This window comes from Pezoporus occidentalis, unplaced genomic scaffold, assembly GCF_034315485.1.
Source record: "Pezoporus occidentalis ecotype Australia unplaced genomic scaffold, CSIRO_AGI_Poc_V1 ctg29, whole genome shotgun sequence".
Lineage (NCBI taxonomy): Eukaryota > Metazoa > Chordata > Aves > Psittaciformes > Psittacidae > Pezoporus > Pezoporus occidentalis.
Window position 1 is genome coordinate 5,154,337 of NW_026914829.1, and position 17,488 is coordinate 5,171,824.

At 35.1% G+C, this 17,488-nt stretch overlaps 1 protein-coding gene across 2 annotated transcripts in view; it reads left to right on the forward strand.

Annotated features, from left to right (window-relative positions):
• The window catches only part of CSMD1 (CUB and Sushi multiple domains 1), a 1,153,012-nt gene that overhangs the window by 969,134 nt on the left and 166,390 nt on the right, over positions 1-17,488 (forward strand). For both annotated transcript variants that reach the window (XM_062626215.1, XM_062626216.1), the window contains exons 31-36: positions 3,739-3,855; positions 5,845-5,958; positions 6,802-6,897; positions 13,105-13,308; positions 14,385-14,509; positions 15,087-15,183. In XM_062626215.1, the coding sequence (XP_062482199.1) occupies positions 3,739-3,855; positions 5,845-5,958; positions 6,802-6,897; positions 13,105-13,308; positions 14,385-14,509; positions 15,087-15,183 (753 nt within the window). The remainder of the gene's footprint in view (positions 1-3,738; positions 3,856-5,844; positions 5,959-6,801; positions 6,898-13,104; positions 13,309-14,384; positions 14,510-15,086; positions 15,184-17,488) is intronic.

A 17,488-nucleotide genomic window follows, 5' to 3' on the forward strand; every position in this document is an offset into this window, starting at 1 on the left:
CACCCATATGATGAATATCTAGAGCACATGGAACAGCAGGATGATTGTTTTAGTTATAATGAGTGCAGAATGCAGCTTTTGCTGGGACATGGCAATAATTTAACTTTAATAGAAAAAAAAGTAAAATCAGTGGTTCACCTTGTAAACTGAGACACTTATTTTTGTGTCTTTACAGAAATTCAAATCTAAATTTAAAAATCATTTATTTTCTTAACTTTTTTAATGAATGTATATCCTCTTAAATAATTTGTAATTAAAATGGTCTATTTTATTATAACACTTCATAAAATATGAAATAAAGAATTAAGGGAAATGTTCTTTTTAATCCTCTGTTTTTTACACCCAGAAATAAAGGTCTAGAATAGGCTGACAGATATATATTACAGCTGTATTTTAGCAAAATAGGCATCAGTATCTGACACTGAGTTCATTTTGAGGATCATTAATAGATAATTAAAAATCGAAAATTTTACAGGCGATAATTTTTCAACATAAATTATTTAGTACTTTATTGACAATAACTAATATATGTAACTTTCTTTTGATTTGCTAAGATTGTTCTATATTTATACAATACAATTGCTGAAACAAGTGATGGAGCATGAATTAGTTAGCCGTAACCCTGAGATGTAATTTAAATTTTCTGTCTCAGTAATTATAATTCATATTCCAAGGTGACAATTAATGCAATATTGAGATGCTGTGATATCTATTCTAAATAATACTGAATGTATAAAGAAGGAGAAAGATTGTGTATCTTACGTTGGAATAAATGCTTGTGAAAGTACTTTAAGTCTGTTTACTTTGTGTGGCTTACTATGTGTTCCATTTTAAACCACACACTCTTATGACTTCAGTCATTTATATGACACAGTACATGATTACTGCTACGCTTGTGTCTCTAGTATGGAGTAAACCTAGATAAAGAAATATTTATCTCTTTAATAAAATAGTCGTGAATTATGAGAAGGACAAATGTCTCAAATTGTGGGTTATAATGGAGCCACAGGTTACTGAATATGCACAAGCTTTTTGGATCCTCTTAGCTTACCATAGTACTGTAATGAGGGCTGTGCCAAATATCAAGAGGGAGTAAAACATTCTTTTTGTCACAGGACACAGTTTTGAGTAAAATTGAGACTTTAATCATTTAAAGGAGCAGTGATGTGAGTGAAAAGTCTAAACAAAAGAAATTATGTTTAAATATAGGTATGAAATACATGTGAAACATATTTATACATAATTTTAAGGGTAGGATTCATATGGGAGGCCAAAACCAAAATACACTCAAGTTCACCTTTGTTGTCACATAAAGCTCTCTTGTAAATACAGCTTAATTCAATCAAAATGCAAAATACCAAACAAAAATGCTCATGATGCAATTTTAACAGTGTTCTGAGTTTATATTTCTTCATTTATGCTGGTAGCTAATTGCCTCATTTTAAAATCCTTTAAAATATTGTATAAATAAACATTGCAAATTTTGAAGAATAAAAAGTAGACAAGAACCTAAAATGATTACTCTATAGTAAACACTACGAATGTCTGAAAGTGATGCACTTAGTTCTGTAAGTCAATTACCCTAATTAACTGAATTAATTCAACTTTATTTCTTTGTGGTGTAGTTTTTATTGTGGGTTGTTTTGTTTGTTTTTTTTTAAGGTAGCATGTTAGAGTCAGACATGATGAAAATAGATTTCATTTTTAGCTGGGTAACAGCCAGCAACCACCAGTAGGTATATTCTGAAATACTAATGGAACGTTTGAAGCATATTATTTTCACTATTAATTTACATCCTCTGAAAAAGCTTTGCTCACTAAAACAAATGTTACTTTGACAGGTATGTTTAGACTATATTTGACTGCCACAGCACGGTAGTGGTAAATTTTATATCCTTAATCTGTGAAAGAACTTTTATTTCACCTTTATTGCCCTAAGCACTCACAGGCTTTCCTTACAGAGTGGCTATACTACAAAGACGTTATCATAGATGTTATCAAAGATATACCTCAACTACCTAATCCTGTTCAGCCTACGGATAGATTAAACTCATCTTCTATCATTAGATTGTATTTTGAATAATTCATACAAGCAGCTAAGAGAAGACACAGATTTGTGGTATTAATTGCTATCTGTATAAGGTAGTTAAACTTTAGAGGTATTTCAAATGTCATTTTAAAGCCCAGTTGCTGTCAGGGAGCAGAAAGAGCAGATCTGCCCCACAAGGGCAGATGAGCCAGGAGCCGAGGATGACCTTCAGGCTTACCTTCACTCATTACTCCCAGTCTCACGGCACATGAGCCCCGTGAGCAGAGCCAGGACTCTGGTAGCAGGGTCCTTTGATAGCCCCAGGCCAATAAGCTTGTTGTCTACCTGGACTCCAATTCTTTCTCAGAGCTGCTTTCCAGGCAGTTGTTAGAACTGTTTAGATTAGGCAATGATCTTTTCCTTGCTTAAATACAAAAATAATGTGATTATTCTTTTTTTTAATATGTATTTGTTCTATTTGTTTCAGTTTAAAAAAAAAAATATCATTATTGGCTCCTTGGGTAAAATGGCATTGTACAACTATCTTTTATTCTTGTAAAATCTATAGGTTTTAGTAGCGTTTGATGAAATAATTTGACAAAAAAAAAGAGCACTGGATTGTGTATAACTAATGTAAATATTATAACTTACATTTTTGAAGATTTTGATAGGAAATAAACCTTTCCATTAGTTCTCAGAAGTTGAGAAAAGTTACAGCAATACTTTTTCTCATTATATAGAAAATAGGTATTTGCTAATTTTCTTCTTTTCTTATATTATTTCTCCAACACAAGGAGATATTTTAACTTGAAAATAGCCACCCCTTATGTTAGCTGTTAGCACATCACTTTCATCCACTCCCTGCTTTGGCTTTTCCTGAGAAATCCTTGAGACACAGACTTCCTGTGATGTCGTGCTTTCACTTACAATTGGTAAATCTGACAGTCCCTTAGCATGCCACGTTCATTAGTGATACATGGAAAGAATATAGGCATTGCTCACTTTTTTCTCCTGATACAGGCAGAACTGCTACTTACCTGACTAGTCTTGAAGGCTGAGGTTCCACTGTTCTTAAATATTGCTTCCTGGCTTCTGTAGTTGTAAAGAGTTTGGTTTTATATACAAATCCAAAGATTTTTTTATATGTATCATCTATATGCTCTTTTGATAATCACCTAGGAAGTTATGAAAAGCAAGGAAATGCAAGTATACATTCACAAAGCAGAATCCATGGCATTCTATGCAGGGTACTGTTAGCATAGCGATGTATTCCTGAGACCCAAGAAAACTCTGTTGTCCTGTTTATTTATGCAGTACCTTTTCCTTTTTCTGAGTTGTTTTTTTGTTGTTTTTTTTCTTCAAAGATATATAGATAAATGTAGCCATTTATTAAAAAAAAAAACAACAAAAAAAAACAAAAAGCAAACAAACCTTATGTTCTGTGTTTAGAGCTACTTTCAGCTACGTAATTTAAACTTCCTGTTTGTTTGAATACTTGTAGTCAAGTAAGACTCTCATGTCTTCTGATTTTTTGGAAATTTTAATAAAAAACATATCCTGAGAAAGAACCATTAGAAAAATCATTATAGGAAAACCAAACAAAAGCAAAAGCACTAAACTGTCACTTTGTAATATGTAGGTTTTCATTGTCAGGCTACACCAGTACAAACAACTGTAATTAATACAACACATTTCTGGTTTGTTTCCAGCACCATGTGGTGGGCAGTATACTGGATCAGAAGGAGTGGTTTTATCACCAAGTTATCCTCATAACTACACTGCTGGACAAACTTGCCATTATTCAATAACTGTACCTAAAGAATTTGGTAAGAATTTCTTCTACTGCTTTATCAATCATTAGTCATTGTTCTACTGTTCAAATGTCCTTCATGTGTAACAGTGACCTTAGATTTTTAATTTATTACAAATTGCTTATAAAAAATAAATGAATTCTTGACACAGAAATTTATTCTAGGGTTTTGACCTTTTACTTCTCCCTAGAGTAATCAGTAGACTTCAGCTAATCTATCAGTGTCTGCTATCCAAGCGTATCCTGAATACTTCCATTGATTACATCATTCATCATCATAGGATAATCATTCATTGAACCTTTCTACAAAGTGAAATCAGTTGTAAAAGAGCAAGCATCAAGAGTTCTCTTACATTTTAACTTTATTTACGTCATATTTAACAAGTAGTTTTACATAAAAGTTCCAGAAACGTTTGTGAAAAATCACAAAGCCAGTTACTTCAATGGTCAAAATACTTGGACAAACTCTAATTCAAGTAGGCAAATAGCAGTAAGATCTATTTTACTACTTATTTGCCAGAAGACTGAATACAAAATAATTTAATATGTTTGATACTTTCACTGTGCAATGAAATGTGTAAGGGCTCAGGATTATTTTCACTGAAGTTTGGGGATCAAAGGACATTACAATAACTTTACTTCTAGTTGATAACAGTTTGCACAAAGCATGCCCCTGCAACAGTGAAGATGTCCTGCACACTGGGCTGCATTAGCAAGCATTAGTAGCCCTCAGGTTGAGAGAAGGTGCTTTTTCCCTCTTCATAGACTTCATGAAGTAGTATCTACTTATTACGTCTATAGTTTTGTGCTTCAAATTTACAAGGCACAGATTGCTAAAATAGTACAAGCCCAACAGCCAGTAAGATGATTAGGAGGGTGAAGAAAGTACAAGAAAAAGTTGAAAGAAGTCCAGCCTGGAGACAATAAGTGAAGAAGGACCCTGCCTTCCAGAAGTATTCAGTAAGAGAACAAGTGGCAGTAGTCACAAGTTGTAGCACAATAAATTCCAACTGGACATAAGGAAAACATCCTTCACCATGATGGTGATCAAGTACAGGTAGCTTGAAGAAGAATTTTTGCAGGTTTTCAAAATTTGCTCAAAAAAAGACTTGAGCAACCTAATCTAACTTCAAAGTTATCCCTGCTTTTAAAAACCAGTGTGTAGGATTATGCAATTGGTTTAAACAAATAAAAGAAAAAAAAAAAGAACTTGACAAAAAGTTGGAAAATACAGTCTTGTGCAGAAATAATGCTGCATTGAAGGCTTGTGGTTTGCATACAGAATCTGGAATAGGTGTAATTTTAAACAAATTTCTTCCTAGACAATAAAATATGGCTGGGTAGAGTGCATAATATTTCTATTGACTTGATTTTACTGGTTTATTACTTCATTCTTCTATTGCTATCTGATATTTGAATTCAGTGAACCATTTGATATTTACTAGTGAGACATTGTATAATTAAATGATTTTGTTAGTACACTTACAGCTGAGGTGCAAATTGCATATAACCATATATTAAAAATGTGAACACATTGATACCTTTAATATTTGACAAGTGTTTGTATTCTTTCTCATAAAATAAATACAAAACCAAAGTTACAAAAATTTCTAAATCAAGAAGTTTAAAACTTTTTCAGATTAAAGCTAGATAAGCAGCTAATTATTTGTGACAATAGCTGTTCTTTAATAGTTCCTAAAGTTGGTAATTTAATTTGGGTTAAAACTTACCCTTTTATATACTCCATTTTCTTATCCTCATAGGTACCCCTGCAAAGGAAGAAGACTGGAAAGCACACTTCTGGGGAAAGAGTGGTTTAATCATCATTTTCTTTTAATTAAAATAAGAAAACAATTATTACTTATTACTTATGTTTAATGTAGCTGTTTTATCAGGGTAGACAATAAATTAAATGGAAAGGATTCATGCAGGAATCCACTGGCAACTAAGGCAAGCAAAAATATATCAAGACTAATTTCTTGTTTTATCTTCTCTCTTTTTGCAGTTGTGTTTGGACAATTTGCCTATTTTCAGACAGCTTTGAATGATGTGGCAGAATTATTTGATGGAGAAAACTCTCAGGCTAGACTTCTTAGTTCACTATCTGGATCCCACTCAGGTAAGTAATAAAGAAAAGAATTACACATTTCTTACACAGCTCAGTATGGAAAAAGTGAATTAAGAGAATGTTATGAATTTCCTTTGGGAATATAACAATAAAGTCATTGGAACAGAATGCCAAGGGAAATGGAAGACCCTTCTAAATCTTTGAATCAAGACATTCTTTTGGAACATGGTTTAGGCAAGAGCTGATCACTGGTATGAGTGCAGGAATAATTGAAACGAAATGCCCATATCTTCATGCAAGAGGGCAAATTGGAAGGTACAGGTATCTTCTCTGCCCCTAAACTCTATGAATTACACATCTACGTTTTCTGAATGTCTAATTAGAAAGTTAGTAATGTAATACATGTTATGTGACCATACGTTTTATTGGTGCAACTACATAAAATGAGTCCTAGATCTGATCTCTCTCATTTCAGTTTTAGTCTTGAAATGGTAAACATCACATGAAGATTCTCTGTGGCATTCTTCAAATACTTTAAATTGTTTAATGTGTTTTGCAAGGCAAGCTAAAGCTCCCAGCACAGAAAAAATTTAACCAAAAGTTCTAATACCTTTAGCCCCAGATGGTGGTAGGGCTCAGACAAGAGCTTGGATTAGAGCTCTAGTTCCAACAGCAGCAGTAAATGTCAGAAGTTGTTGAATCATTACATCTTATTTAGACAAGTTTTCAAGCGTCCAGTGGCAAATTTAATTTTAGAAACTGTTATTTATGTTTTCTTAACTGCAGAAGAAAATACAAAAAAATATTTTAGTGCTATATTTGATTATGTACTGAAGAGTTATAAGTATTGTTTCTGTTCTGCATATTTAATTTATCTTCTGTTTTTGTTTGTAGGAGAGACATTGCCTTTGGCTACATCTAATCAAATTCTTCTGCGATTCAGTGCTAAGAGTGGGGCCTCAGCCAGGGGGTTCCACTTTGTTTACCAAGGTAAACATGTCAGCTTTTGGTGAAAGACACTGGTGCCTGTCTCACACAGTGATTATAGAATCATGGAAGAGCTATTTTGAAGTCTTCTTGGGTCTTAAAGTATTTCTCTAAACAAGGGTGTAGTTTTAACCTTTTTCCAGACATGGGGGCTTCTGATGACAGACTGTCTTCGTAATGGTAGTTGTCTCCAGTGAGTCCTGTCTGGCCCCATGGACTTGAATATGTCCAGCCTCTATCAGTGTTCTCTTCTGTTGCTCCCTAACTGCTGGGTGTCATGTTCCTCCTCAGGCTGTAGAACTGTACATAATGAATGGGGACTGTGAAGGCAAAGCAAAAAAGGCATTTAATATTTAAATATTTCCTGCAGCATTTGTTATTAGGTTGTCCACCCCTTCCTGTCTGTCGGAAAGCATCAATATGCCCCCGTATATTTTTAACTTCCCTTTATAATTAGAATATCTGTAGACTCTTTTTCCCTAACGTCCCATGCTAGTTTTTGTTCCAGCTGGACTTGGACTTTCCTGATTTTTGTTTCTAAGCAGCTGAGCAATACTGTCATACTTCTGATTTATTACGTGTCTTTGCCACCACTTATGCTATTGCCCCTTTCTGGATTTAAATTGTTTAAAAATCTCCTGGTCTAGTCCTACAGGTTTCCTGCCAAAATTCACACTCTTACTTCACAATGGGGTAATTTGTTCCAAGGCTCTCAAATGTCCTAAAAAAACCCCATCAGTATCCTTCCCCTCCATGCCTGTTCCTTAGGAGAGTCTATGTACCAAATTACTGAATCTGACAAAGTCCACTCACTTTAATTCCAACCTTCTGCCAGGTCCTCAACTTCATCATCTTGCAGTCCTTGCAGCCCAAGCTGGCATCCACATGCACAAACAGCTCTTCCCTGTTTGTGAGCAGCTGGCCGCGTTGTAGCTACTTAATTTAATTATCTGGTAGAAATCTCTATTAAACCTAGCCAGTGTTTTGCTTGATTGAAATGAGAGGGGACTTGTTTTCTAAGCTTGTTTTCTAAACATAGTCACTATTACGTTCAGTTTTGAGCAAAAGGAGATACATATCTTTATTGAGTTGGATGTACATTGCTAGACTGCTATGGACCAAAGGAGGCACATATTTGACCTCTGTTAGAAGTCAGATGTCCCTGAGATGAAAGTGAAAACATGCCACACATATGTTTATGTATATTGGTTAAAGAGTTAGTGGTAGTTAATGAGTTCTATCATTCTGAGATTTTTGTTTCTTCTCTTGGAGCATGTGATCATATTTCCAATAACTGCCTGCTTGCTAGCCTTTTAAATACTCTGGAGAATAACATTCATTCTCAAATTGAACACAGTAATCTGGTCCGCTAAGTCATTCATTTTATTTATCACCCTCTGGTTGACCTTCTTCCCTGTTCACTTTTCCACTGGGCTGCTTCCAATTTTGTTTCACAGCAGTATGAAACATTTAGTAAAAGATGGAGAATAATTACTATAGAAAATTGGATGTCTCTGTGATACAGCTGGGAAGCTGAGGTTGCCAAAGCTATAGGCAAAAGCTACAAGGGAGGCTAGAGGGGAAAAAAAAATATTGCTTGCATTGTTTCAAATTCTGGTTTGAGCAGGCGATAAATAAGTTTTGTAGCTTTTGATTCAGATCTAATGGCTTTTGTAATGACACTTTCTCAAAAACTTCTTTTTAGCTCCATGTCATCTGTGCCTTCATTTCTTTTCCTGAGATGACCACATTTCCTTGTATTTCATGCAATAGGTAAAGAGTATCTGTAATACGAGACAGAGTGGATATCCAGACTTTCAGAATATTAGGGTCAGGTACACTGAAACATGCTAGGAACAGTCAGGTTTAAGAAGATCGAAAATTTTGGTTTTTTTTGGGTTTATCTTATGCTTGTTTTCCTGCTATGACATCACCTAAGAACAGCATATATTTTTACTTGGCTGAGGCTGCGGCAGTACAGACTTTTTTTTTCCCTGAAAAGCAAAGTAATGACCTTTCTGCCACCCCAAAATTTATGGGATTTTAATGCTTGTCTTATACTTGCTCTTACTATACAAATACATAAATTAGTTTATGAGGTCAAATGAGATTTTAAAGAGGACTATTAAGAAAGCATACTAGGAGGAGGAAGGACTGTGGAAGAAATACAAAGGAGAATAACAATAAAGAGGAATGTGACTTTAACAATTAAGTTGCTCTAATCTGCAGTAAGAGTAAAATACATAGACACACACTTACTCCTTATTGTAATTAGAGAGCAGAACTAAGACTGTTAGTATTATTTTCCATATGTGTTACCATGACATGTTATGTCCTGGTTTACAACAGTCTTCCTAGAGATGTAGTCAGTGCCCCAAGCCTGTCAGTGTTCAGGAGGCATCTTAATATCACTCTTTAACTTGGTTAGTTCTGAACTGGTCAAGCAGTTGGACTAGATGATCATTGTAAGTTCCTTTCAAATGAAATAGTATATTGATGCAGAGGCACTTCAGCTGGGCTGTTGGCCATGCCACCTTTTAGAGGAATATACCCATTTTCCTAAATGTAATAGATATTTGAAACTGTACTTCCTCTTGCCATGGGGGGGGATGGTATGGGCATACTTTACTTTGTTATTATGTCTGGCTTGCATTACATTCTCACATTTACCCTTAAAGTAGTTCTTAAAACAGGAAAAAAAAAAGGCATTTGAAAAATGGTTTATTTGTGCATCTTCAGTATTTCTTATGTCACTGTAACCATTAATACAGTATTATTAACACCTATGAAAAAAATGAGGAAAATATCAACTTTAACATGGCATAGAGTGTTTCTTGCTGATAACAGAATAATATGACACAACTTCAGACATTGATGTTTGTGGCTACCATGGCTGTCTTACTTACTGGCTCCTCAGTATATGGTGGCTTTCAGTCTGAAAAGGAAGCAGATAGCAGTACTTCTGCTTCATGTACTAATTTAAGAGTGTTAGTAAACTTCCCCTTTACTTGCTATAATGGCAGAGATAGCTTGCTCACAGGAAAATAACTTTCACAAGGCAGTATTATAATGAAAGTAGATGTTTTAACCTCCTTTGTTGAGAGGTAGTGAAAATGTTAGTTACACAAAAAAAAGTCTGTTTGGATTACAAATGCATGTATGAAACTGACCAGCTGTGATTACTGACAATTACAGGATATTATTTAATTTGATTCTTAATAAGCATCCTTTACCTTTGCACAGTTGTTTTAGGGATTCTCCAGCTGTGGACTCCAGGTGAGGGTTAGACAAAGAATTTTCTTCTGCAACCTCCACCCTTTTGAGGAAGTGGGTGAAAAAAATTGAGAAAGGTAGTATTCCCTAAAAGGCAAGGAAAAGTTTATTCCATACAGTGAATGAAAAATACTTTATGAGTGATGCTGAAATTCAGTTATGTCATATAGTCTCTTAGGAAGATAGGTGAAGTTTAGACTCATGTAAAGCTAAAAGTTAATTAGCTGTGGGCTGTAGTAGTGACCTGTGTGGGAGGAGGCTGTGCACCACCATATAACACTCACAAACAGCTTCCTCCAAAGCTGGTATAAACATTTTCTAACATGCTAAAAGTTCTAACAGTCAGGGGGGCATGAAGTGCGTGTTCTTAAACATATTTGAGAAAGTGACAACTGCTTTGGGCCAGAGATGCGTCTGGGGATATGCTGCTGGAGATGCTGTTGCAGGGATTGTTGGAGAGACACTCCTGGAAAGTGGTCCTTCATGCCAAAGGGGTAGTACTTCTAATGGAACTATGACCTGTGGGTAACTCATACTGACATGAGAATACCTTAGAGGTGTTGGTGGCCTGTGAAAGACCTGTTTTGTAGTAGTGGAACATCTCTGAGTAGCTGTAGCCCATGGGTGACCCACACTGGAGCAGGAACAATAAGAAATAGAGCAACGTGAAAACTTGAAGAAGTAAAAATCAGGAGAGAAAATGAGTACAATGTTAAGTACAGCAGAGAAAAACAAGCAAACAAACAAACAAAACGAAAAACCGAAATTAGAGCACATGACCCCAACCTCCTATGCTGCTTCTCACCTCAGTAGTGAAACTAAGATGGACACAATAAAGTTGAGAGAAGGAAAGGGGGAGGATAGGTGTGCTACTGAAGCTGAGCCTGGGCAGAGGGAAGGAAAGCTGTTTACTTGAGTGCTTGTGTCCTCTTTCTTGTTAACTCCTGAATAGGTGATCAGGGTTTGTGTTAATTGGTAATAAATTAAATTAAGCATAATTAAGTAGAAATTCCCTAAGACAAAACTGGTTTGTCTGCAGCAATCTATTGAGCCCGTTGCTATCATGTGATTGTGAACGGTTTATCTCATGACCAAAACTGCCATTTGAGCAAGTAGTCCTCACCACGAGATGGATTAATGCCTAAATGTGACAGAAGCTATACTTGTAAGTATATGACAGTCATGTGACTGGATGTGCTGCCATCCTCACCTAGTCAGTTGTAAAGTCATTATACAATTAAAAATGTTTTTAATAAAATACTACTTGCCTGGTAGAGCATTTGGTAGAGAAAAGGCTATTGGTCCCAATAAAAGAATGAGCAGTATGGGTCAGTTGAATTGACTTGGCAGACTGTATACAGTCTGCAGGTTGCACTCATGAAGAACTGTGACTGTGTGAAATCCTTGAACTATGGTTTCTTCATTATCCTTCCGTAAGCGCAGAACAGTTTTCTGCCATGATTAGAAATGTAAGCATGAACAAGTTTCACACTGCAGCTGGCTGATACTGAGGTCCTGTTGAAAACTTAATCACAAAGTCCTGTTTATTTGAACAAAGGGAAGTGGTTTGTTTAGACTATATGAAGTATTTAGCATGTAACAGGTGTGGGTATTGTATGTAAGGCTGTAAAGTAAAATTAAATATAACCATGATTCTGTTTACACTTGTCTTAAAACAGGTTAGCAAGCCAGAAACATTAAGTTTGAAAATCTGCCAGGAATAAAGTCTAAATATCTCCTACCCCTTTTTTAGTTACTGTGCCATTCTGCCTTTGTTAATTAAGAGCCAAATGGCAGGTAGTTTTATGGTGTTACTTGTTCGTATCTACGTGCAGTGGTCCCCTGAAACTAATTCTTGAAAAAACAAACTGAACAAACTAAGCTTTTGAACATGCCACTTACACATGAAAAATTGCTTATATTTAATGTCTTTTAATGTAGATTTATTTTATTGTAGTGTAAAACATAGTTGATATTGCACACAAACTTCTATAACTTTCCCTGTAAATATTTTCTTTAAAGTTGGCATTTACTAGCTGACTGCAAAATGAAATGTAGAAATAACAAATTTGAGACGCAATCAACATGCATGATACCAAAAGTCAGTAAGTACAAAAAAATGCCTGTTATAAAGAAGTGATTACAAATAGCAAAGCCAAAGGGAAAATAAATCCATGGGTTTATAATGAATTATATTATTTTTCTCTTTAAATGTTGTTTGCAGTCTTTTAACTGTTCTTGTATCACATCAGGCTTATGAATTCTTGGAAGTTATTGGTAAAAATAATCGTTGTCAACTGTAAACACCAAAATAGTCTTGAGGGTACATTGTTACCACTTCGTGTTCTCCAACATGATAAATTAAATATTTGTATAACATTATTTGGATTTATATGATTATCTATAATTTCCTTGGCTTCTAATTAGAAACTTCCAATGAGAAACAAAAACTTCCATATTTAATAAGTAAAATAGATGGTAGGTATAGTATCCTGTCATTAAAGAAGGCCACTGAAACACCCACTGATCCTGTCATGCCTAAGGATGTGCTTCCAAAGTCAGTTGCCCTCCTAACTGCCATGGCACTCACGTGAATATATGTCACAGCCCAAGACCACAGTGCAGCTGACAGCCATGAAAGCATGAGGCCATTCTTTGATAATACAGGAGCAGTGCAAGTAAAAGGAAAAAAATCAATTAAGCTCTGTCCTGCAAGAAACAAAAAGCATTTTTTAGTGGTCTGTTCATTTGTTCATTTCCTAGATGATAACTGTCCTTTGCATTCTGTTCATTTCCAAGATGATAACTGTCCTTTGGATTCTGTTCATTTCCAAGATGATAACTGTCCTTTGGATTCTGTTCATTTCCTAGATGATAACTGTCCTTTGGATTCATGGCATCTTTTTTTTCTTTTTTTTTTTTTCTCTTTTTCTGCAGCTGTTCCACGCACAAGTGATACCCAGTGTAGTTCAGTTCCAGAGCCTAGGTATGGAAGAAGAATCGGCTCTGAGTTTTCAGCAGGTTCTGTTGTTCGATTTGAGTGTAGTCCTGGCTATCTGCTACAAGGCTCAAAAGCCATCCGGTGTCAGTCTGTACCTAATGCTTTAGCTCAGTGGAATGACACAGTACCAAGCTGTGTAGGTAAGCAGTTGCATTTAAGTCATCTGTCCTGTCACACATGTCTCTCAAGCAGAATTCAGGAATTGTTTCAGAAAATAGTATTCAACACATATATTCGCTCTTCTTTGATTAATGTCGGTCATGCCGAATTTAAAGAGCAGTCTTCCATATAAGAAAGTAATTGAGTACCAGCTGGCTGGTAGGCAGTATAGTTTTTTGTATAATGACTTAGATTACATGAACAAGTGTGATGCACATTTTCTTGAACATTCATTATTTTCATGACTCACCTACAACTTGAAATACAGGACAGATTTTAATTCTCAAGAAGTGTCTTTATGATACATTACTTGTATATTTCTGTCACACATAGAATGATGGATTTCTTTTTCAAGTAGAAGCATAGTGTACATTGTTAAGTGTAGCTAAGATTCTTCAGTCTGTTGATAGGCCTGTAGTGGTATAATATTTAGCACTTCAAGTTTTTGGGGTTTTGGTTTTGTTTGTTTGTTTGTTTGTCTTTTTTTGTAAATGTTGCAATGTTTTCTTGCCTCCCTCCTTGGATTTAGCCAAAAGTCATAGGACTTTATAATTAGAGTGGTCTAAAAAGAAATGTAGAAGTCCTATTTTCTGTGTATTTTGGTTTTTGTTTAGTTCTTTTTTCTTGAACCTTAAGGAAGCAATTGCATATAGAGTAAGAATATTTAATATGCCACACTGCTTTACCAACTAGATCCAATACTGGAACTTAAGCTGTGGGAAAGATTGCATGATTTCTGTCAATCATGACTGTCTTTAATGTTATGTCTTTACAGTTTTTTGTTACTCTCAGGTAAGACATGATTAGGCTGTGCTGCTGGGCTGCACACACTCAAAATGAAGTTCACTTCTGAATTGTTTATTATGAAGATTGTATTTTAAGCTTGATATCATTAATGTATTTTAGATAACATTGCTTTCTAAGTTCAGAGCATTGCTTTATGTCTATTTGTTTATGCTACAGGAGATTATAGTTATCTTAGTAAAATTATTACTCCATTTCTGTTCTCTGAAGTGGTTTAGGTTTTGTAATAATGCATGATAATACTTTCTTTCAGTGCCATGCAGTGGGAATTTTACTGAGCGGAGAGGTACTATTCTTTCACCAGGTTACCCTGAACCTTATGGTAACAGCTTGAATTGTGTGTGGAAAATCATAGTGACTGAGGGATCAGGTATTCAGGCAAGTCTCTATTCTGTCAAGCATGGAATATTAAATACTTTGTGGTTCAGTTTGAAAAGTAATTGTTTATTTCTCTAGAAGAATCAGAAATCAGTAAGATAATTTGGGGGGGTACTTGAAATATTTGTATTTTGTTTTTCTCAATATTGTTCTTTGGGTAGCTTTATTCTATGTTACTTTGTATTTACATGGGAGTAGGAATGAGAAGTGGTTAACAAGTAGCTTTCTCTTCTAACTGTGTAGAATATTGAAAGCAGGTCCTGATCCTTCAATCTGGTATGCAAATGCCAACCTTTTCTATGTGCTAGGATATCACTGAGGCAACTCTTGACTATCTGCTCATTTACACTTTGAATAATTATTGATCATACATACATTAAAAATTCTTTTTTCTTACCTGATACCATATTTTCTAAAAGTTAAAATGGTTTAAAAACTGAACATTAATGTTTTATTTACATTTCTTCACTCAGGTATTTTTGTTTGGATATGTATATTTTCTTAGGGGCATGTTCTTTTTTTCTTTTTTATTTTCTAGAACTAGTTGGTTAAAAACTTGTGTGGTGGTGTTTTACAGATCCAGGTCATCAGCTTTGCCACTGAACATAATTGGGATTCTCTTGAAATATATGATGGTGGAGATATGACAGCACCGCGTCTTGGGAGCTTTTCAGGTGAGTTTATGCCATGATTTAAGGACACAGTTCTATATATAACGGAGAGAACGTGTCTTTGCTCACACACATAGACAAGGAGTATATTTGTATTGTGTTGTTTGCGGTATCATTATGAAATATTCTCATTATTGAGGGATTTTCAGGTGCTGTAAATGTATCAATGTTTAAATTCAGAAAGAAATTTTCAGAAGAAAATCTGATACTGAAATATTTATCTTTGACTAGTGGGATAGAGGTGATTTCAAAAAAAATTCTTTCTTTTATCTTACTTACCCCTCCCATAGAGAACATATAGTGATATAAATTGGTAGTGATGTTCAAGGATGTCCTTTGATACATTTGACTTAGTTTATCCTTGTTAGCCTCCCTTTCTCAGCAAAGAGATGAAGCATTCAGTATTCATCCAAACTCACCAGACCTCAGAGACCAAAACAAATTACTACAAGTAGGAGATAACAAACCATGTAATTTGTTGTTTCACAAGTATATCAGGGATGTATAGTTTTATTCCTCTTTATAAACCATTTTTTTATAGAAAGTGCATGTTATATAAACCAAAGCAAGAGAAAGAGATGCCTCATATAAGATTAAGTTATGAATAATATTCCAGAGTCATGAACTCTGTCATAGCCTGATCTGATTATGGTATAGCTAAAGTATTTAGTGGCATTTTGACTCTCTGTTGACTTCATGAACTTTTAAAATACAGATGTATATTTGATTCTGTAAAGAAATGAATGACCAACTGAAAAAATAATCTGATATTATTGATTTGGATACTGAACTAAATAATCTGTGTTGTATGTTAACTCTTAAACAGCTGAGCCCCACCCAGCTGCGTGCTCACTCCCACACAGTGGAATGTGGGAGAGAATTGGAAGGGTAAAAATGAGACATCTTGTGGGTTGAGATGTAATAGGTAAAGCAAAAGCTGTGCACACAAGCAAAGTAAAACAAGGAATTCATTCACCACTTCCCATGAGCAGTCAGGTGTTCAGCTATCTCCAGGAAAGCAGGGCTCCATCATGGGTAACGGTTGCTTGGGAAGGGAAATGCCATAGCTACCAGCATTCCCCCTTCCTCTTTTGGTCCTCAGCTGTTGTTGTTGAGCTCAACATCATATGGTATGGAATGACCCTTGGGTCAGTTGTGTCAGTCTCCCAGCTTCTTGCCCACCCCTACCCCACTCGCTGTTGGGATGGGGTGAGAAACAGGAAAGGTCTTGATGTTGTGCAAGGCCTTGACTGCTTAGCAGTAATTAGAACATCCCTGTGTTATCAACACTGGTTTGGTCACAGATCCAGAACATAGTCCCATACCAGATACTATGAAGAAATCTAACTGTCCCAGCTGGACCCCATACAAAAGGCTGTATTAAAATGCACCTATAAAAAGGAAGCTTAATTATATTAAATGCTAGTAACTATGCTGCATTTTGGCAATAAGGAAGAAAGAGACTATTCAATGTAGTGAGCTTTTACAAGTGAAATATGTAGCAAATATATTAGATCCATTGGATGAAGAACTGATTAAATGATCCATTTAACAATATTCCATTTAGCAATGCTCAAGACTCAAAACACTTTATTCTATACTAAAAGTGTCATTTTGCTTTATTTTAAAAGCCTTACTTATTTCAAGGGAAACTGAAAAAGACAGGTTTTTGTGTTAGTATATTTCATGGAAGATAGAGTAGCACAGCTTTCCTGTGCATTTACCTGTTTTGTGTAATGAATGTCAGACTTAAAATGAATTATTTTGTTTATAGGAATGGCCTAATGAAGAATATTTAAACATGACATGAAATCTTGTTCTCAAAACTGAAGCAGTAATGTGACATTGAAACTGAATTCCAGGCATAATTTCCTAAGTGGTTTAGAAGGCATCATTTCTCTCTTACTATATCTTACATAATAACCATTGTCTTCTGATTCACTTTCTGTGAATTCGTGTCTTCTAAATATGCATTCAACATACACAGACGTAAAACTAATTGCTAATAACTTTAATAAGTTTGAGCTGCTAAACTGTGTCACAAAGTTTCTTTGGAAAGGTTAATTCACTGGAGTCTCTTTCTTAAGGAAGACTTTACAAGGAGGGATAACTACACCATTTCCCTGTGTCAGGGCACAGCTATTTTAGGGGAAAGTGATAGGGGCTTCATAAATAAAGTTAAAAAAAAATTAAATCCTGAGACCATGTGTTAACAGACATAAAGATACTTTGTGTTGCTGTCTTCCTGGTGGTGGAATACATGGATTTTTGTACAACAATCTTAGAAGGAAGCTTCTGTGGATAGAAC